General features: G+C 46.9%; 1 protein-coding gene across 3 annotated transcripts in view; it reads right to left on the reverse strand.

Annotated features, from left to right (window-relative positions):
- Positions 1-20,144, reverse strand: part of LOC149340412 (limbic system-associated membrane protein-like) — a 189,611-nt gene that overhangs the window by 15,321 nt on the left and 154,146 nt on the right. For 2 of the 3 annotated variants that reach the window (XM_089549175.1, XM_089549177.1), the window contains exons 2-6: positions 11,545-11,664; positions 7,481-7,690; positions 6,014-6,135; positions 3,943-3,984; positions 745-895 (exon numbers count right to left, since the gene is read on the reverse strand). In XM_089549175.1, the coding sequence (XP_089405301.1) occupies positions 745-895; positions 3,943-3,984; positions 6,014-6,135; positions 7,481-7,690; positions 11,545-11,664 (645 nt within the window). The remainder of the gene's footprint in view (positions 1-744; positions 896-3,942; positions 3,985-6,013; positions 6,136-7,480; positions 7,691-11,544; positions 11,665-20,144) is intronic. The other variant, XM_089549176.1, reaches the window with a different exon arrangement.

The raw sequence follows: 20,144 nt of genomic DNA on the forward strand, positions 1-20,144 counted from the left end.
GTCTGCAATGCGCCGACCGGCGAAGCGTCGGAGAGGAGCGCGCGCGCCGGCGGCGGCGAGGGCGACGCAGCTGCGCCTCTCGTGACGTCACGCGGCTGCTGCGCGTGCGCAGTAGTGTAGCTCACGCTACAAAAACGATCTATGATCCCAACCCAACAATACATTTCCGAGGTTCGGTACAGTTTAAGAACAAATTTGCTATTTGGGCGGGGCTACCTGTCGCTTTCGTGTCGCTTGTTCCTGTACTAGTGTTCTTTCAATTCAATTCAATTCAATTTTATTCAACATCTTGAGGATGTTGAATAAAATTGAATTGAATTGAAAGAACACTAGTACAGGAACAAGCGACACGAAAGCGACAGGTAGCCCCGCCCAAATAGCAAATTTGTTCTTAAACTGTACCGAACCTCGGAAATGTATTGTTGGGTTGGGATCATAGATCGTTTTTGTAGCGTGAGCTACACTACTGCGCACGCGCAGCAGCCGCGTGACGTCACGAGAGGCGCAGCTGCGTCGCCCTCGCCGACGCAGCAAAATATTTGCTGAGATTCATTAACACTCCTGCGCAACCTCTCAATTTTCTGACCCGTGGCTATTCGCTCTGCAGGTTACTCGTCGGAAACAGTTCACGGTGTTTCCGACCCTGATTTTCAGCACTGTGGGCTCAGCAGTACCACTTCAAGTCCTCAACCGCGAGGCCAGAGAAAAGCTGTTCGCAATCGGGCATTGGAGAGCTCCTCTTACCGAGAACTTTCACGGTGATGTAGGCGACGACGGGTTTGCCATAGCCGTTTGAGGCGGTGCATTCGTAAGTTCCCGAGTGCTTCGAGTCGGCAGCTTCGATGTCGATGCGGTTGTCTTGGACCAGCTTTTTCACATCAATGGAAGAGTCGTTCTGAGCACGAAGGGGAAAAAAGGCAGAGGAATGTTGTTGAAGGCGAGGCGTCTCCCATGCGCTTATACAACTGTTTGTCGTTTATTTTTTTTTGTAAGTGAATAAATTACGTATTACTGGATAAGAAACTCGTTGGCAGGAAATAAAACTCAAGCACAACGTTCAGTATTAGTATGAACACTGTAAGGAACACTCCCTCTACCAAAAGGCCTTCACGCCAAGCCTTGAGATTTACTCGGATGTTATACAAGTCAGTGGGGTTCAAAAAATCAAAACGGAGAAAAGCACACGCATGCAAAAAACGCTGCACATCTCCGCAAAACATTCCAGCTCTGGAAGAAAAGCTTTAGCGAAGCGTTTGCCTTCTGAGAGAATCACACGCCGGGTTTCCGCTACTCCGTAAGCGGACAGTGTAGTACTCCTCAAAAGACCACTTTTTTTTTTTTTTTTAGAGAGGCCTCGCCATTATTGTGGAATTGAAGTAACTTCAAGACACCTGGCCTGGAGTCGAGCTTCTCTGCGGATGAAATGCTTGGGTCAATGGGCCACTTAAATCACCATGATGAGTGGCATCAGAAATGAAAGGGGAAGAGCAGACTGCCCTGCCGTTTTTTTTCGCCAAATTATTAGCGAGAACTTTTATCCTTGCGAAAAGGCCTCTTTATTTGAGATTGTCATCTCTGCCGTCGTGTTTTATTTTGGTCTTTTTCATGGGCCTGGGGGTCCAAAACTACAAATAATTAGAAGTAAGACTTTTTGGAGGGCTTGTTGGTTTATGACTGTAGTATATACAGTTACTTCAGGAACACAGAAAAGAAGGCATAAACGACTGTACATTGGCGCAACTTTCAACTTTAACGCAAAGCTGGACGTTCCGCCCCTGTCGTGTGGCTTATGCCCTCTTTTCTGTATTTGCTAAGTAAAGACACATATATACACCTTGCGTGTTGTACTAATTATGGTTGTGATACTAGATTCGTGTTTTGGTCGCACACGCTTCTTTGAAGCCCAATGACTCCGTGTGCAACATATTAAGCATTTGATTAATGATGTACACAATCGGCTCATGTGCGAAAGGCAAACAAGGCTCTGATAGGCCTACCGCTAGAATAAGCTTGTGAAGATAGCTTAGTCACCGCGGCAGTCAACGTGGCAAACATTTTTACCTTTATTTAGCTATATTCTACCAGCTAAATGCTAACGCATAACGATCACATATCGCAGTCCAGCAATCTAAGAGGCAACGAAGCAAAAACATACTGCCAAGCGGGCCAAGCTTTCTAAGCCAGCCGCAATTGCCCAGACCAATGTCGCTTATAGCGCATGTCGCAAAAGCTCACATGAGACCCAATGCAAATAGGAAAACAAAATGAAGTCATTAACGCTTGTGGCTTCTCTTTGGTCAGGCACCATGTTCAAAAAAAAAAAAAAACGTTATCGTGTTCCTCATGCTGCAGAAAAAAAACTCGAATAAAAAGCGCACCAAGCCATCGGCTCACAATTGCTGCAACACAAAGGCCGCATGAAGCGTAATATTCAAAACGCAAGCCACAGCGTTCAACGATGACAAACTGCAGCTGTGTTCACCACAGTAATACCGCCATGTAGGTGTTGCATCTTATGAGGTACGCTGACAATACGTGAGAAAAACGCTAAAAGACGCCTTTATTGAGCTTGAAAACGCATCAAGCACACTTCAAAGGAAGTACGTGGAGCCAGGTATCTAAGTTTCTCGTTTCGACTGAAAGATGTGAACCGACAACAGGGGCTTCTAAATAGGTTTTTACTCGATGTAGGTTACTTCTTGCAATGAAAGCTGAGTGCGACGTTAGGTTCAGAAATACAGAATCTCCACCTTCACCCGGGGCACAAAAGGCCGGGCCACAAAAATGCTAGGGTTGTAATGCAGTTAAACCAAGTATACGTGCGTACGCATGTGTTTAGCCTGACTGACTCACTGTTTTGCTTTGCTGTGTCGTCGGCATGTCTAGCGACGATATTAGACTCAGGTTAAGCTCTGATCGAAGTTAGGCTGATCTGATCTGCTCTTGACCTGTTCGCGCCGCAGATTCAAGTTGATGAAGACGATGATGTGTAATGCACAGCGCGAGAGTGTGTTGCAGAGTAACACGAGGCGTGATCGGCTGCCGCGATATCATAGTGCTCTCGTGCAGTGGCCAGCGAAGCTGATCTGTTCGTGCCTCCGCGGGTTCGAATCCCAGTCGCGGCAATATTTTATCTATTTATTCAAGGTCAAGATGTTCGAGGTTTCAGCGATGAATCAGCTTTTGAAGCTTTGGTCATCAAGTACAGCCTTCGCTCTCAAAATCGTAACGAGGGTCAAAATGGGAGAGGAAGGCTGGAAGGTATTGCTGAAGATGAGTATGCCCATAACACGGTAAGCAGTAGCAATAAACTCTGTTGTTGCTGCGCCTCAGAAAACCATTACGCCTCGGAAAAAGAACGCACAAGAAAAATACGAAGAAAACAATAAAGAAAACAATGTGGGCGTATAAACTGTCAAAGGCGAAATAACAAATATAAAAGCAAAAAATAAAACGACACTTTGCGCGCGCAAAAAAAAAAGAGAGGGAGGGAGCATTACGGCGGCGGGAAAACAGCGCTCTACGTTCAAGGGCACGTGCACTACGAAGCCTGGGTCTCCGGGCAAGGAAAGCGCAGCGCAGGTTCCGCCCATGGCGGCAACTCGCGTTCAATGAACAACAACCCACGTCTCCTCATGCCACTGCGAGAGACACGGCTCACACGGCACACAGTTTCTTGTGAGTGGACGAAGGCACACACATACACACACGGCAGACACACACCACGGCGCCTCGCACTTGGGACGCAAGGTCGCGCGCAGGCTGTATCGATTCCATACAAGAAAGAGAAAAAAAAATCTGCCAGGGAGCTTCGGGGGCAGCAGGAGGATGTGAGAAAGGCCGGCCACAACAGGCAGCAAGATTCTATAGCGGGTAGCAAGTCTGCTTGCACACTCGTACTACGTTCGTTGCTTTCCGCTCTTAGAGGCAAAGGTCACTTACGGACCTCGACGACCGTGCCACATTTGAGGTGCTGATATGATCCTGTAAACATTCGGAAACAACATCCACACATTTAACAGGACGACCGCAACAGGACTGGACGGACGAAAAGGTTCTATTTATGGCTGCCTAGAATGTCCCTCTTGGCTTGTTTGTTTACGCCGACATCACTCATTTGTATTGCACTGGAAGGACTGTGAGCGGAGCTGAGTTCAACACAGAAACGTACACATGCACACGTATCGATATCAAGCACACCTAACCATTACAGCGCTTTCGGTGGTATGTGATCCTGAATGAGAAGTAGGCCTATGTCATGCAGTGATTCGTGTGTGGTAACGTATTGCGGTTCTTTGAGCCTGTGAGATGTGAATAATGAGACACTCTGTGTGTCATAAAAAACAGACAGAAGATGGGCACCGTAACCATTACGGCGATTTCGGTGGCATGTGATCCTGAATGCGAAGTACGGCATGCAGTGATACGTATGTGGTAACGTATTAGGGTTTTCTGAGCCTATGAGGCGTGAATAACGGGACACTCTGTACGCCATAAATAAATAGACAGAAGATCGGTACCGTAACCATTACAGCGCTTTCGGTGGTGTGTGATCCTGAATGCGAAGTAGGCCTATGTAATGCAGTTATACGTGTGTGGTAACGTATTGTGGTTCTCTGAACTTGTGAAGTATAAATAATGGGCCATTCTGTGTGTCATAGATAAATAGACAGAAGATGGGTACAGAGATAAGCGTTGCTGGCTGATAGTTTTCTGTCGAACACAAAAATAGGGGTTTTTATTTATATACCTCAGGACACGGGGACACAAAGTAACTGAACTGTGCAACATAAACAAACAAGGGGCAAAATTCCACCCAGCGACAGAAGAAAGGCGGCACGAAATGAACATAACACAAAACAGCAAGAAGGCAGAACAACATGAAGACGTAATGTGAGTTCAAGCTTCACGTCGAGCAGGAAGGAAAAGTATCTAGAGGCATTCTTGCAGATCGAGTCGTTCACTTGATTCACCATTAGATAATCAAGCAATATGCGATCGGCTTAGCGAGTCGTGTTTCGCATCGATTTGATGGAAAGCGCAAATATATGTCTTTTAAATATGCCCACGTCCAAATAGACGGCGTCTTTTTACCGTTGTCGTTATCTTAAACAGAAGGGCTGCAATACAGAAAACTCACGTGTGAAGCATTGCTGTGTAAGCGACCGCATGAGAAAAATAGTATTCACAGAACTTTTTTTGTGGTTTATGTTTAGTACAGTTCAACTCGTAAAAGTAATAAAAGCTGAGATAGTACAGTTCAACACTTAAAAGTAATGAAAGCGAAGATAAAAGCTATTACAGCGTCGTGAACGACTTGTGAGTGGTTACGCTGGTGGTAGCCTGTACAGTCGGACAACTTCATTTTATTGTTTCAACAAACACTACTGGAAACATCATTCTGTGCACCAAATAGGCTCCGCTTACTAATTCAAAGCATGAATTATTCTATGTAACCTCAGACTGCACCAATATTGCAGTCATTTCTACTTTGAAGCTGGCCGATTAAAGATGGCCTCGAGCAGAGGCCCACAGCTCTCGCAAAAAAAAAAAAAAAAAAAGAGGGGGAAAGAGAAAATGTTCCAGGCAGCGCTACGCAACTGTGCAGGGAACAGAACAGCCAAGCTGAGTGGACTAGCCGGCCACAGTAGCCGATCGCATACCGGGGCAGGACCGGGCTTTTGCTCGCTACTGAGCGCACAATTGGCTAGGTGTGTACACAGATCAAGCAAAAACGACGAAAAATAAATAAAGCTACAAACAGCAACAACAGCAGACAACAACATAAAGAAACAAAGTGGCTACACAAGCAAGCCCGACGCTGGCTCATTCATATTCGTAACGCAGGGATATACGCTCTAAGCGCGGTAGAGGGTCGCGCGCCGTCTTTCGCCTTAGCGTAAGACGTGGCTGCCTTACGACGGCTTGCACAGGGAGAGCTAGGCAGTCAGGGAAGCTGCGGCAAAGAATATAAGAGGTAAAAAAAAGAAGGGGGCGAGGGTGTGTCGCTTACCATGTGCCGCCACGTGATAGTGGAATCAGGCTTGCCGCTCGCAAGGCATCCGATATACAGAGGCTCGCCTTTCATTACTGTCGCCTCGCCGCTCTCCGGAATCGTCGTCACCTTGGGGGGTCCTGCGTGACGTCACGAGCACGGAGAAACGTGTTAGCGGGAAGCGTGCACCGTGCGAGGACGGTGAGTGGGAAGTTTACACCGTGTTGCTCTTGAGACTTTCCGCAAGCGGTGATGGAGGGCCGTGTGTCTATGTCCTGAATGCGAAAGCCCCGGTAACCGTAGCGTGATTAGGCTTTCACAAATGTAGGAGAGTGACTGCTGCGGCTGCCTCTGGGGAGCGCCGTTACAACTTTATGCGGTTGATCGAGAAGACGCGCGTCAACTCTTGGAAAATGCGGATTTATAAGGCTATTTGGTTTGCTTTGCTTGACTTGTTTTATGCGACTAGTAAAACGACAAATCAGTCAATTTTTTCTATGACAAAACTACTTGGAAGCGAAGCGCGGGGAGCGATATGCTGCATATTAACAGACACGTAGTACTGTTCTTCAGTGATCAGAGTGGAGTTTTGGTAAGGTCAACAAGCAGGGATAAATTTCTTTATAGACAGTCTTCAAGCTGTGTTATTTTGCGTACAAAGAGCACTCAAGGCATACGTAAATAAAATATTTAAGAGCGCTATCTCGACCGAAGTAAATTAACAATTGCTGGTGATCCAAGCTCTCTCTGTCTCCAAGCAGGTGCACCAACGGCAGGTACCTTTTTATACTCTGCTGTCTTCTAAACACCACATTTGTTGAGTTCTTTTTTTTAGTGTAGGCATCTGTCAAGCTATTTTCCAACGCTTGAAAGCTTTCCGAACAGGATGAATTCCTTATAAAAGTGGTCTATAGACAGTCTATAGACTTCTTATAGACTCTATTGCCTTCCTATAAATACTTTTTTTTGTCTATTCATAGTTCTTCTGTGTCCTTGTGAATTTCGCACTGTTTTCCTTCGTTATGAACAACCAACTATCTCGAGATGTGTTATTGAAATTGTTTTAGAAAAACGTCTACGAAAAGCGTATGGCTATAAATATCTATATCGTCTATAAAGTGTCTATAGGATTTTTATTGCCTATAGACTGTTCTCTAGAATTTGTCTATAGACAGTCTATAGATTTTATAGACAAAAGTCTATGGACAATCTACAAACTGCCAAACGAAATTTTTGTAAGAGATGAATCCTTTCTTTCCGCTCATGTCATGGCAGCAGTTGTCTCCGCCTGTCCACTGTTACTTTGTTAATCGCGTGAACTATCGAGTATAACTTAGAAATTTAAGTTTTTAAGGAAGCTACTATGACAACTGACGCCACAAACAGGACACGTTTTACTATATTACTGTTTCTTTGCTCACGAGAACCTCTACAATGCACCCACAGGCTCGCTTTACTCGATGTAGTTTCCATTGCCGTCAATACCTGGGAGGACGATCCTGTGCTGGATGGAGTTCGGCTCGATCTGGCTGTTGACCTTGCAGGTGTAGACTGCGTCGTCCGACGCCACAAGGCCACTGATCTTGAGGTCGCCCTCGGGCCCCAGGCTGAGCCGCGGGTCCGTGTCCACGCGGAAGGTCCCGGCGAACAGGATGTCTTTGTTCTTGATCCACACCTTGATAAACTCATCCTCGCCTGCGTAAGTGCACCAATAAATAACACCGCGTTAAAGATTGCAGAGATTAGAGCGATCAGGAATGTCTATCGAAATGAGAGAACGGGAACATTTACTGAGCGATGACAAGTCGACGGCGACGCCAGTGCGCTATCCACAGGTGCATCGTAAATTACCCTGGTACCGTCGAAATGTTACAAAAGTGTAATTCTTTTGTGTTCGTCAAACACTAGAACATTGTTCTTATTACTTTTTTTTTTTCTACGTTTGCGAAACGGTAGAAACAAGGTTTAGTATAACGTTTTCGTGCCCTTAATTAAACATTATAGAGCATATCAGAAACGACCACCGCCGTGGCTCAGTGGTCACGGCGCTCGGCTGCTGACCCGAAAGACGCGGGTTCGATCCCGTCCGCGGCGGTCGAATTTCGATGGAGGCGAAATTCTAGAGGCCCGTGTACCGTGCAATGTCAGTGCACGTTAAAGGACCCCAGGTGGTCGAAATTTCCGGAGCCCTTTACTACGGCGTCTGTCATAGCCTCAGTCGCTTTGGGACGTTAAACCCCCATAAACGAAACGAAACAAAGCATATCGGTTTGGTTTGGTTTGGTTTATTGGGGTTCAACGTCCCAAAGCGACTCAGGCTATGACGGACGCCGTAGTGGAGGGCTCCGGAAATTTCGACCACCTGGGTTCTTTAACGTGCACTGACATCGCACAGTACACGGGCCTCTAGAATTTCGCCTCCATCGAAATTCAGCCGCCGCGGCCGGGATCGAACCCGCGTCTTTCGGGCCAGCAGCCGAGCGCCGTAACCACTGAGCCACCGCGGCGGGACCGAAGCATATCGGAAACTTTCGCTAAAATGATAAAGTAACCCTGCAAGGCCTGACCCCTCAAGTGTGATCCACCACGACTTCAACACTTCGCAAGGAGCATGGGACAACGAGTGGAGACACACACAGCGATACAACAGAACTAATAGATACAATTCACACCCGCCTTCTAACGGATAGCTTGGCTTTAAAGCCAGCCATGAATGGTGCCATAAGGGATAGTGGAGGAAGGGATAGTGAATGAGGAATAGTGGATAAAAGCGTTGAAATGTTTGGGATGTGCATGCAATTTAATGCAGGCACCATCTCAGATATTTAACTATAAAGTACTGCTAGTTGAAAAGATCATTGCTGCATGTGTAGCGAGGAAAGTTATGAGCCACAGTTCTTCAAAATATTGGCAGTGTTGCTTTATGGTTAATTGAACATGATAATAACATTAGAATTTTTAGTTTTTGTATAGTTAGGAGAACATTACAGTAACATAATGTTTAACGTTGCTTTATAGTTGTGATTCGAACATTGAAATACCATTTCAAACGTAGCATTAGAATAATATTTAGTTCGAGCGCTAAATTAATGCTGACAACGCAGCATATTATATTATTTCTTAATTTTTGACATTAGCATAACGTTCTAATATGACATGTAACGTTGCTGCAACTTACACAGCAATTTCTTAGAAATAATATCGGTGCAACCAGCGTTAGACAGTCCAAGCTAAAAGAGGTAGCGCCATTTAACAAGCTTTTGTACTTCGACTTTGACAAAGAGCATTGTGGGATCAGTGCACTAATTGCGTTTTTCAGACTTCCGAAATCGAAGATTTGAAAGAACCTGTTAGAGTTTAGCTCTGCTTGAATTTGAAAATGGGAACAAAAATTCCGTCATTTTAGATAGATTTAAGTATGCAAGGAGAACAACAATAATCGTAATGTTTGTAGAAATTAACAGCTCTGGGCTAGGCTCCCAGGAAAGTTGGAATTAAGACGCATTTACTTAGAAAAATTGATTTGTTGAAACAAAGTAGATAGCTTAGAACAACTTGGTTATTGTATTTTTGACTCCTAAGAGAGCTTTTACTGCAGCTGTAGGGCACCACCTAAAAAATTAAGAAATGACATCCGTAACTCGAGTTGTTCAATAAAAGGCACGAAACAACATTTACAATGACGCTCAAACTCTGATTAGCAGTTTTATACACAGCGGACTTCGGCAGCAGAGTTCAGTTTCAAAGTTCGGCTGAGGACGGAACATATTGGTCACTTCTGAATCGTCGTGTGTCACGAGTGACTGCCCGTTTCTGAAGAAATAATTAGTGACATACCACATTTGTGAGAAGTTTGCGGGCCGTTGGGTGGCTGACGGGGTGAAACACTCTTAGAAACTCAAGTACGAGCAACTGACGGGCAAGGCGAACGGTCCTCCATACTGTGCGGTCGTGACGTAACGCTCAGTACCGCCCTCTTTATTATGCGAAGCATATTAACGTAGGTTTCGGGCCTTCGCGCGACGCCCGGCGGTGGCCACCATTGACCTTGAAGTGAGATCACATGATGTGACGTCACGTGATGACGTCACACCGGCTGCAGATGGGGCCTCATATCGCGCCGACGGACGTCGCCCGGCAGAGGCCTCCACGCTTCGGTTCGCGCCGTCGCGCGCGACGCGGCGGCGGCGCCACATCGCTGCATCACGTGATATGTGACGTCACGCCAGGGATGAGGCGGCGCGCGCCCGCCGTCGCGTCAGTCTCTGTACCCGCAACCGCGCCAGCGTCTTTGCGCCGGGCGTGTATGCGGTCAAGATGCCTCCAAACGCTAAGGACGTTAATAATAAGAATGCAAAACGAAGGCTGCTTCGCATCCACTGGGCTTAACCTTGATAAGCCTCCAACTTTTTTTTTCTGCCGAGCTCTGGGACGTCACAGTTGCACCACTGCATGGCCTGTGCATGTTGATTTGGGACTTCCTGACAGAATTGGTACATACTAGTTAATCGGACATATTCCCGTCTGCAGTTTCCGATAGTTAGAAAGTTACAGGCTATAAAGTTTGCGGGCATACGCAAGCAAACTCTAATAACTTTGCTTACAGCTGCATAGCTGTGCTTGAGAGTAGAGCGATGAAACTGTGCATCAGTGTCATGCACACTTTCTCTTGCGCTACGGCATCCTCACAATAAGATTGAGCTGAATTTTTCGCATAATGAGCTTTGATTTAACCGCCGTCATGGTGTCTTTGTTATGTTGTCACTACCTCTAAAAGAGAAACAAAGTTGTGTCCTTTTCTGTTCAACAAAATCTTTCATCTACCTCTTAATTATCGCTCACAATCCCGCCATAAATTCTAACAATGACAGTTCCCCACACATTAGACGTGACGCCAGTAATCCCGGTCGCAGATCATCATCAACAACATGAATAGTCCCTTTGCTGCCTGAAAATCAAGCTGGCAAGTCTCACTGAGAACGGAAGTTTTGAGAAGCTAACTGGCACGGAACGGTCGCACACACACACGCGCACGACCGTTCCGTCCGTGTCCGTGTGTCTGTTCCGTGCCAGTTAGCGCTTTCCAAACCTTACGATGAAATACCAACTAGCCCGCATATTAGCTCGTCTGTATCCCCCCCCCCCTCCCCCTCTTTACAAATCCTCGCCGACAGGCAGGAAGCCTCTTCTTTTCACATTGCACCACAGCAACTGGCAATTTGGGCACTTTTCAAATATTCGTTTCTATGTGTACATTTCTTTCTCACAATTTTTGTCATATCACGTGCTGTCAGTTGCGTGCAAGAATTCCTAATGTTCAAGGAGTTCGTAATTTGTAGGTTTTTGTTGAATTCCACATGCAATAGTTCGGATAAAAATGTGTACTTCCAAAACTGCAACTGCTGCCTTGGCCTGTGCCGGCAGTATGAATAAATAAATAAATAAATAAATAAATAAATAAATAAATAAATAACCACAGCTACAATCTGTTAAGATGAGATCAATCTAATCACTTCACCGACCTATTCCTGTAAAGCGTGCCAACCCACCTGACTGCACAATCTTGCAGGGGAGCGATACCGAGTCACCAAGGCTGAGGAAGAAGGTCTGCTCTTTTGTCAAAAATTCCACCTTCCGGTCCTGTGGCACTTCCGTTTCCTGGTCTTGAGCTGTGCGTCGGAAAAGAACATAGGCTGAAATTAGCGTCGTCGCAAAGCACTGTAGTATATACAAAAAAAAAAGAGCATACAAAACTCGCAAGACGAAACATTTCCACATTTCACAACAGCAGGCCACATTGTTTTAATGACCGACGAGCTGCTTTTTGGATCAAGCATTACCAGAGTGGAGATTAATTTTTCAGCAAGGTCTCAGTCCGACGTGATGGTGCCCGCATCATTTGGCTGGGTTGCCGGTATGCAAAGCAAGCCCGAATCGGGACCAGTATTGTGGTAGTCAGATCAGTCTCCCTCTACACGTCTACAATCCAGCTCTGGAGTTACCACGCAAGATTCACAGTTTGGAGATGTTGAAGGACACAGGGAGTATGATGCTCCGAACTAGTAAAGAGAACAATCCTTTTTTTTTTTTTTTCCTTTTCTACAAAACGTGAACGAAGAGATGGGGAATGCGGAGAAAGTGCCAGAAAATGCCCCCTCCCCCCACCCCCTGCCCCTAATTTGTCAAGGCTCCTTGTTCACTAATGAAAAATTACGTTCTTCAGTCTCCCTGCAGCGAGGGCAGAGGCCGTAGCAGGCAGGAGCTTTCACGAGCTTCCTTAATGCGAAAATTAGTCATCAGAATAGCGAAAACATTGTTCCACCTCTCGCTAAGAGGACTGATCGACTTCTCTGTGACCGATCCTTACAACCCAAGAAAAAAATTCATATTTGAAGCTTCCATTGGGACATAATGTGTGTACGACGTTCATCAACAAAAGGAGGAAGACTGGTAACACAGTGACCGCAAGTTGTCGTGTAGACACTGTCATTGCATCAGACATATCTGACTGTACAATGAGTATAAAACAATTCGATTGACCTTTCTTTTTTTTACTTTACTAATAGTATGGAGAGGTTGCCGGTCCGCAGTCTGTTAATCATTGCTTAAAACAGCCCAGAAGAAACCGTTACAGAGTAATGTCAGCGCAATAAAACAAGACAATTTCTTTGGGGAAAACGCAATAAAAATGTTCTTGCTGAGGGGTTTACACGTTAGAGTTAAATTTTTTCTTTGCCCAGTACATTAAATTCGTCGAGTTTATTAACGGAAAACAAAGACGAATACAGTATGAGGAACGATATTCAGTAACAACCTCACAAACACGAGCTCCAAATTCTTTACGAGCGAGAGAAATAACAAATCCGTTGCTGCCCTACAACCTTGAAAAGTCTCGCAACACCCCCGGCCACGTCCGCCAAAGCCTATCAAATTAATAACGCCACCAGCATATCGATGCGAGGACGCCGGCGACGCGCGCGTGTGCTGTCTTCGCAGCGGCCCGGACTCGACCACGCCCACCTTATAGATGAGCTCAGCGCGTACGGCACACGCGTCCCGCGCGGCAGCAACATACCATTACGGGGAGAGACTCGTCCGAGAGGACGTAAAATATTCATGGATGGAACGAACACCCACGGAGGAACGCGTCCGAGAGTTTGGGTACGAGCTCGGCGGACCCCGTCGGGAATGACAGGCACTGCTTCCTTTTACCGTTGCTTTGCCTTTTTTTCCTTCGTTTCTTCTTTTTTTCATCTTTCTCCTTTAGTCTCTCCTTTCTTCCTTCAACCGCCTCTCCTTGCTTCATTTTTCTTTCTTTCTTTCTTTCTTTCTTTCTTTCTTTCTTTCTTTCTTTCTTTCTTTCTTTCTTTCTTTCTTTATTTATTTATTTCTTCCTTTCTTTCTTTCTTTCTTTCTTTCTTTATTGCTTGCTTTCTTTTTCATTTGTTTTTATTTCTTTCTTTTGTGTCCGTTTCTCTATTTTCTTCTTTCACTCCGTTTGCCACCTCCCACTCTTCTTCCGCCCAGGGAAACACGTTGGCGTGGTATCGGAGAAAAAGCGAAGGAGGTGGCCGGAAGCGACTCATCAGACATGCAGCTTAGCCGTAACAGCATCTCGCGGAGTAAGTTCGCAGGATCAGGGGGCGAACCGCAGCGGTATAAGAGCCGGCTGGCACATATGCAAGTGCCACTTTGCGGCGGTTCAACTGCGACGGGCATCCCTCTGATACCGTCTGAATAATTCCGCGTGATATATGCAAGGCGAGGATGTTCCCTACCGGTGAGCCACCAACGTGGAAGATTTTTCGCGAATGAAAGAAAAGTTTCTGGTTTATGGGGTTTAACGTCCCAAAGCGACTAAGGCTATGAGAGACGCCGTAGTGGAGGGCTCCGGAAATTTCGACCACCTGGGGTTCTTTAACGTGCACTGACATCGCACAGTACACGGGCCTCGAATTTCTCCTCCAAAGAAATTCAGCCGCCGCGACCGGGATCGAACCCGCGTCTTTCGGGCCAGCAGCCGAGCACCATAGCCACTGAGCCACCGCGGCAGCAGAAAAGTTTCTGCTTCTCGGCTAACAATAATCGGCACTCTGAGAAAAATTAAAGAAAAGTAAAATAAGTAAAAAGAAGAGAAGAATGAAATCGAAGCCCTCAACCGCGACTTGCTGTACGCAAAATTGTCTGCTGGACACCTCATTCACCACCGGTTTTGGCAGAAAAAGAGGAAGGAAGCAAGGAAAAGAGACTGAGTTTGCCGATAATTATATATACATTAAAAGAAAACTTTTTTCATGCTGGGTGGTTTTGCAGGAGTTGTGGAATTTAATGGCTCAATGAATACCACGCTTTAGGATATCGAAACAAAGCATTAAGGTCCTGACGTGAGAGTGAAAGAGAGGGTGTAGTACAAGGAAAGGAGGGGAGGAAAGCCAGATGGAGGTACACGGTTGCTACCCTGCACTGGGGGAAAGGGAAGAGGGAGTATAAATGGGGAGGATAAAAGAGAGCGAGGCTAAAAATGAGTAGCGTCAAGAGAGCAAGCAAAGGCTGTGTACGGCAGAGTAGTAGCCTGTCACACGGGCACACTGAATAAGGGGCTTTACAGAATAATTAACTCTACCCTGTTCATTGGAGCTGTCGAAATAAAAACACGCACCATATACTCAAGCCTATCTCGTTTTCATTGACCTTCAATTACCGCTAATAAAGTCGGCGTTTGTTTTTATTTTTGTTCCTTTCACAGCGATAAGCTTGCAAGGTGATTAATATTTCCTTCCTCAGCACTGCATAAAACGGAGGCTATAGAATGCCTGTAATATACTCCAGTGCCTTCAAGCGATGCAGGCCCCATCCGGAGGAACAGAGAAGAGGCATGTGCGTTAATTAGCGAATTCTGATCGATCGCTTTCTGCTTGCGCTGCTGAGAACAGCTATTCATAACACAATCCACATAAAACAGTGCTAGGAGAAAAGATCGGAATGAGGAGCTGTGCCTATCGTAAGCGTGATATATTATGCGTCTCATTCATTAACATGATAAGATTTCAACGTCAATACTATCGAGCTTATTACCCAGCGCCGAACCTATGTCTGCTGGCGTCTTGGCAAACAATGAGAAAGAGCGCAGCACCGATAAATTGGCCACCATTTGATTAACGCACAAGCCTGAAAAATGTGTCAAAAAAGAAAGGTAGCAAGCGAAAGAAAGCTATAGCTGAGTGTAGCGCACGGTGAAAGATTCGGCCAGATAGTGCACCGCGTTCGTTAACCAGGAAATCCGGGTAAGCGGCCACTTCCGCCTGTGCGTATACAGGGAGCAAAGGAAGAACATTCGGTTTTAATGCACAACAATAACAAGACATGCAACACAGAGAGTAGCGGAGGCGTCTTGCTCGGGCGTTTGTCTGAAGGCACAGTTATTTCAGTCGAGCACCGGAGCTCTGCTTGAAATGCGAGGCTATTCCGCTTGCACTGGCTGGAAACACCGAGCCTTGACATAGTTCGCCTTCTCCGCTCTCTAACATCTTTCTGCTTTTCTTTTTCCTCAGCGAAAGTATCCGGCGCCTTGACTTTCTCTCGACCAGCGAGTTATACACCAACTGCAAAGCGCACACCGTGGAAACAGTGGCTCAAGAGTTAAAGTCAAGAGCAAAAGACTGTGTAGGCGGATGCATAGCAGGCACAGAGTATGCGAGGAACGGTGGGCGAGGAATGTGTTTTGTAAAGCGAAAGGCCATTTTTGGTCTCGCAATGCTCCGACGCTTTCTTTCACTATAACATGTTTTTTTGTTCTTCTTTTCGGGCTGAATAAAGGTATACGTCGCATCAGTAACCGATGGCGGTCGGGTCCTGATCGTCGTATAATTCATACTTCAATATCATGTGCATTGTTTAATGTATTCTGCAAGATGTTTCGGCTCCTGTGGAAGAGATAAGCGCCCGTTTCTTGCCTTTGTATGCGTGTCTAAACTGCGTTGTCTCGCTTTGTTCTCGAGGAGACCGTTGAAAAGTGAAGCGTACTAACATAAAAAAAGAGAGAGAATACAAAGTCCCGAGCGTTGGATTCAAGCGGTATACTCGTTCTGGTCTTTTCTTGGTGCGTAGGTACTGACCTTACATTTTTGGACGTGCTGGAAAATATTAATATCGAAGTCAGCTTGGAAACTTGGGTGTGCTTGCTTTCAACCCACCCCATTTCACTGTCGTCACGGTTGTGACTTCTATAATGAAACATCTGAGTATGAAAACACTGCTTCGGTTCCTCATTCTTTATTGGAACCGAGAGGTAGCATTCCCACTAGTGCTGTTCCTCATTCTTTGTTGGAACCGAGAGGTAGCATTCCCACTAGTGCTGGCCGGGAGCATTTTCCAGCCTTTGCGAAGCGTAATAAGGGAGTAATTGCTCATTGGCATACATCCAAGCGCAGCCATACGGATACGAAGGAACGCTATACAGCTTCCACAGAAACTTCGTACTTAAAGAAAAATTAGTCCTCGTCTCCACCTTGGGGGATTCCTCTAGACATTTGACCAATCTGTGCGAAGCGGCGCGTATTCCCAGAAAAAAAAAAGCTCACTAAACTATAGCGGATGGCTTAGTTAAACCATTCGGTGAGAGCCGCTGCTGCGGCGGGTATAGCTCAATAGCAGAGAGGCTTAGTTATACGGAGCGAAAACGCACGGAAGCCAGAAAAGTCGAGATGGAGGTGTAATACATAGCCGCATCCAATTCCTAATTTTTCAATCAGCAGGAATCTGTGCGAAGCAAGGCTGAAGTCATTAATTTAAGCGGAATATTCCTTTCATCTGGAACCGAGCGCCATGAATTCTGCTTTCGTCGTAGATGCAGGCGCATACAAGCAAGCTTATTTCCCAAACTATTCAAGACCGCGTGCACTTAATTGTAAGCTCGCGCAGTTTCAGGCACTCATGTAATTAATGCTGTTTTGGTCGGGAACTTGAGACATATACTACCGGCGAATCCAGTTTCTTGCTAAGTGTCTCTTTCGCGTTTGGTTCTTGTTACCGAAATCTCTCGCCCGTTACATCGCCCCAAGAAGAATGCGCACAGCGTCGTTCTTCACGCGGTGACACCTCGCGAATAGCAAAGTAAACCGCGACATGCTCGCGTTCGCCACACGGGAAACACGCTCTGAAGCGGCGCGCTCGCAAGCGTGCAATCCATCACTTGACATTCGAATGCGCCGAGCTGAAGCGAGCCGCCACCGTTGCGTTTCACTTGCTTCCTGTTTCCCTTTCCCTCTTTCCTCTTTTTTTTTGCCCCTCCCCATCTTCCACCTTGTAACTGCCGTCTATCCCCCTCCCCCCCGCCATACCTCGCGTTATTCCGGCGGTGTTTTGTAACGGATGAGAAATCCCCTCATGCGAAACGGAGGCCCGAAAGAGGGGGACGGGACAGAACCGTGGGCTTGTTCGGTTGAATTGGAAATGGCAAATTAAAAAAAAAAAAGTAATAAGGAGCTTATGTACAAAGGAAGGAGAAGCACGTGACAGGGAATGCGAGTGTGCAACTTTGGCAGCGTGCACCGCACGCGAGGGGGGCCTTGTTGGGGGGAAAAAAATTGATGGCGTCAGGCCTAAGAAAAAAATTCTGAAGAAAAGAAGAAAGAAATAACAAGCACAGAGACATAAAGTGTAGCAGCACTGGTTCTCATGCATCCCGGCACAAGGGCGGGGGAATTTTACATTGGGAAACCATGCTGGACCCCAATTTTTGAAGAAAATGTTCAAAAAATGCATTATTCAAACAGGACCCCGCACCCCCCCAACCGGCCCTTCTAAGGTTGACGCTCAAATCCGCCTCTGTCCCGGTATGAATTGTGAGAAAAAAAATTGCCATGAAGCTGCTTTTCATAACAGCACTTCCACGGAAACTACGGTCCTCTGGATGGAGCCCCTGAGGGCTCTGTTACCGTAGTTTATTCGTCTATTTATTTATATATTTTCTTGGTAAAACAAATATCGACATAAATTTATTAAACGGGAACAAGCTGAGACATCCGTTTTGCGCCCAACTTTGTGACGCACTTTGAAGGGTCCTCTGGACGCGTCACAGCCAGTCCGAGGATCTCGCAGTCCGAGGGCCCTCGCTAAGTGCCCTGTAATAACTAGCGCAAATTTCTTTCCCTCGCTCTGACGACTGAGCCACGCAAGGCTTGAAGACAAGGCTCGACCAAGCATCGCAGCGCTGGATGACGCTGGACCAAACTCACGGCCATTAGCAAGCGCTGTTTTGCAATTGCATGTTTAGCAGATATGCACCACCTCAACCATATCGTGACTGCACACAGTGGAAGCTTCTGCGAAAGCTCGTCTAGCGAGAGAATAGCATTGCAAGAAGAAGAAAGAATCAATCTCTCGTCAGAGTTTTAAAAGCCAAAGTTTTCTGGAGGCTTCGGAACAGACCCCGAAACGTCTTTTCCTTGTCTTCGCGCCATCTTTTTGAAAACCGCGGCGACCGTTCGCATTTTTTTCTTTTCTTGCATCACTCAACGTGAGTCCCGTCTCGGAAAAGTCGTTCTCCAATATGTATACTGTTATGTTTTTTTTTCCCAGGAGATGAAAAGACAAAAAATACATGAGGGACACTAAGAGAAGGAGAGTCGTTTGATGGGGGCTGGCGCGACGATCCGGACGCGGCGTCATGATCTTCGCGAGGGCACCGGCAGCGCCTTGGAGGCTGGAGTGCCGGCTAGCAGTAGTAGCCCGAGGCCCCCAGTTGCCAATTGTGCTGGTGGGCGTGCGCGTTTGGGTGCGTTCCTGGTGAAATGAACCTCGTAGCAGTCGCTGTACGCCCCCTCCTTCTACAATTCTCCCTTCCCTCGGTCCTCAACCGCCCTTGGAGTGTGAGACAACTACCGCTCACGGGAAGCCCTCAGTTTCGCCCGCGGAGAAATGAAGGGCGAGGAAGTGACAGAGGGAGAAGCTTAGTCCCACCCTCATTTCATTGGGTCATGTCTTCTTTCTTTTTTTTTTATTTTTCTCTCGTCGTTCCGTTCTTGAGTATGTCATCACCTGGCACGAATTCCCCACAGCTTCGCAAGGCATAACACCCTGCCGCGGCTACTAAGTGAGCTTGCGGGAACACGATATTACGTGGAAAATGCTGTTGCTGTACCCATAGGCATGCGCAGTGGAAGGCAAAGGGGCAGTCCCCCCCTCCCCCCCCCCCCCCCCCCCCAGCAGACATATAGAAGGGGGCACAAACTTTGTTCCATGTTGTTCCCTGCTGCCAAGAAGACATGAAAGGGCACTACCATGAGCTTTAGCCCCTCCCCCCTTATGGACAGACCTGTGCACGCCTACGCCTGTACCCGCACTTTGTAACAGTCGTGCGCATGCGCGCGTGTCTGCGCGTGTATGTGTACCCGAAAGCGCAGGCGTAGCCGTACCTTCGATCTGAGTCCTTCAGCGAGCTGCTTCCAGGTCACTTCGGAGTAGCCTTGAATCTGACTCAATAATCTGACGGCGCTATGACAACTTCTACGTTATTCTAGCCCCTTCCATTCAAATTTATCGGCACTGATGTCGTCGCGTCATATCTGTTGTGGGATTAACATCCCAAATCTGCACGCATGGGCTACGAGAGAAGTCGTAGTCTCTCTCTCTCTCTCCATTGAGCCGCGTATGCGCGGGGGATAAAGTCACATGCACTGTGCCTTTCGGCTCCTGTGGAGGCTCGTAATCCGCGCGTGAAGAAGACCATTAAATCACAGCTCGCCGAAGCTGGCTGCCGCTCCCCTAACTCCGCTACGGTATAAGCCGATGAACGTCTTGGCGGTGCGTTGAAAAGCCGGTGCGGTAGGTTGCAGGCAGCAATTACACACTCGCTCTTGTTTTGCGACTTTTTTTTAGGGGCACTCGTAGCAGGAACATTCACAGTAATGATAGAGAATCAGCTCTAATGAAAACTGCACTCCTGAGCACTAGCCTATTATAGTAGGCTACTACCGATGCAGTGTGTGAATGACGACGAAGCACGCAGGGGCAAACACAAAGACACACACGCACGCACGCAAGCAGAAGTCAGAGTAGAGAGTAGTGGCAGTGCACATTGATGTCACCGCTGGCGCATACGGACCTCGGAACTAGCTGACCGCAAAGGGAAACTGCGGTGGTTTCTGTG

The sequence above is a fragment of the Amblyomma mixtum genome, chromosome 6 (assembly GCF_055824585.1).
Source record: "Amblyomma mixtum isolate Tamu chromosome 6, ASM5582458v1, whole genome shotgun sequence".
Lineage (NCBI taxonomy): Eukaryota > Metazoa > Arthropoda > Arachnida > Ixodida > Ixodidae > Amblyomma > Amblyomma mixtum.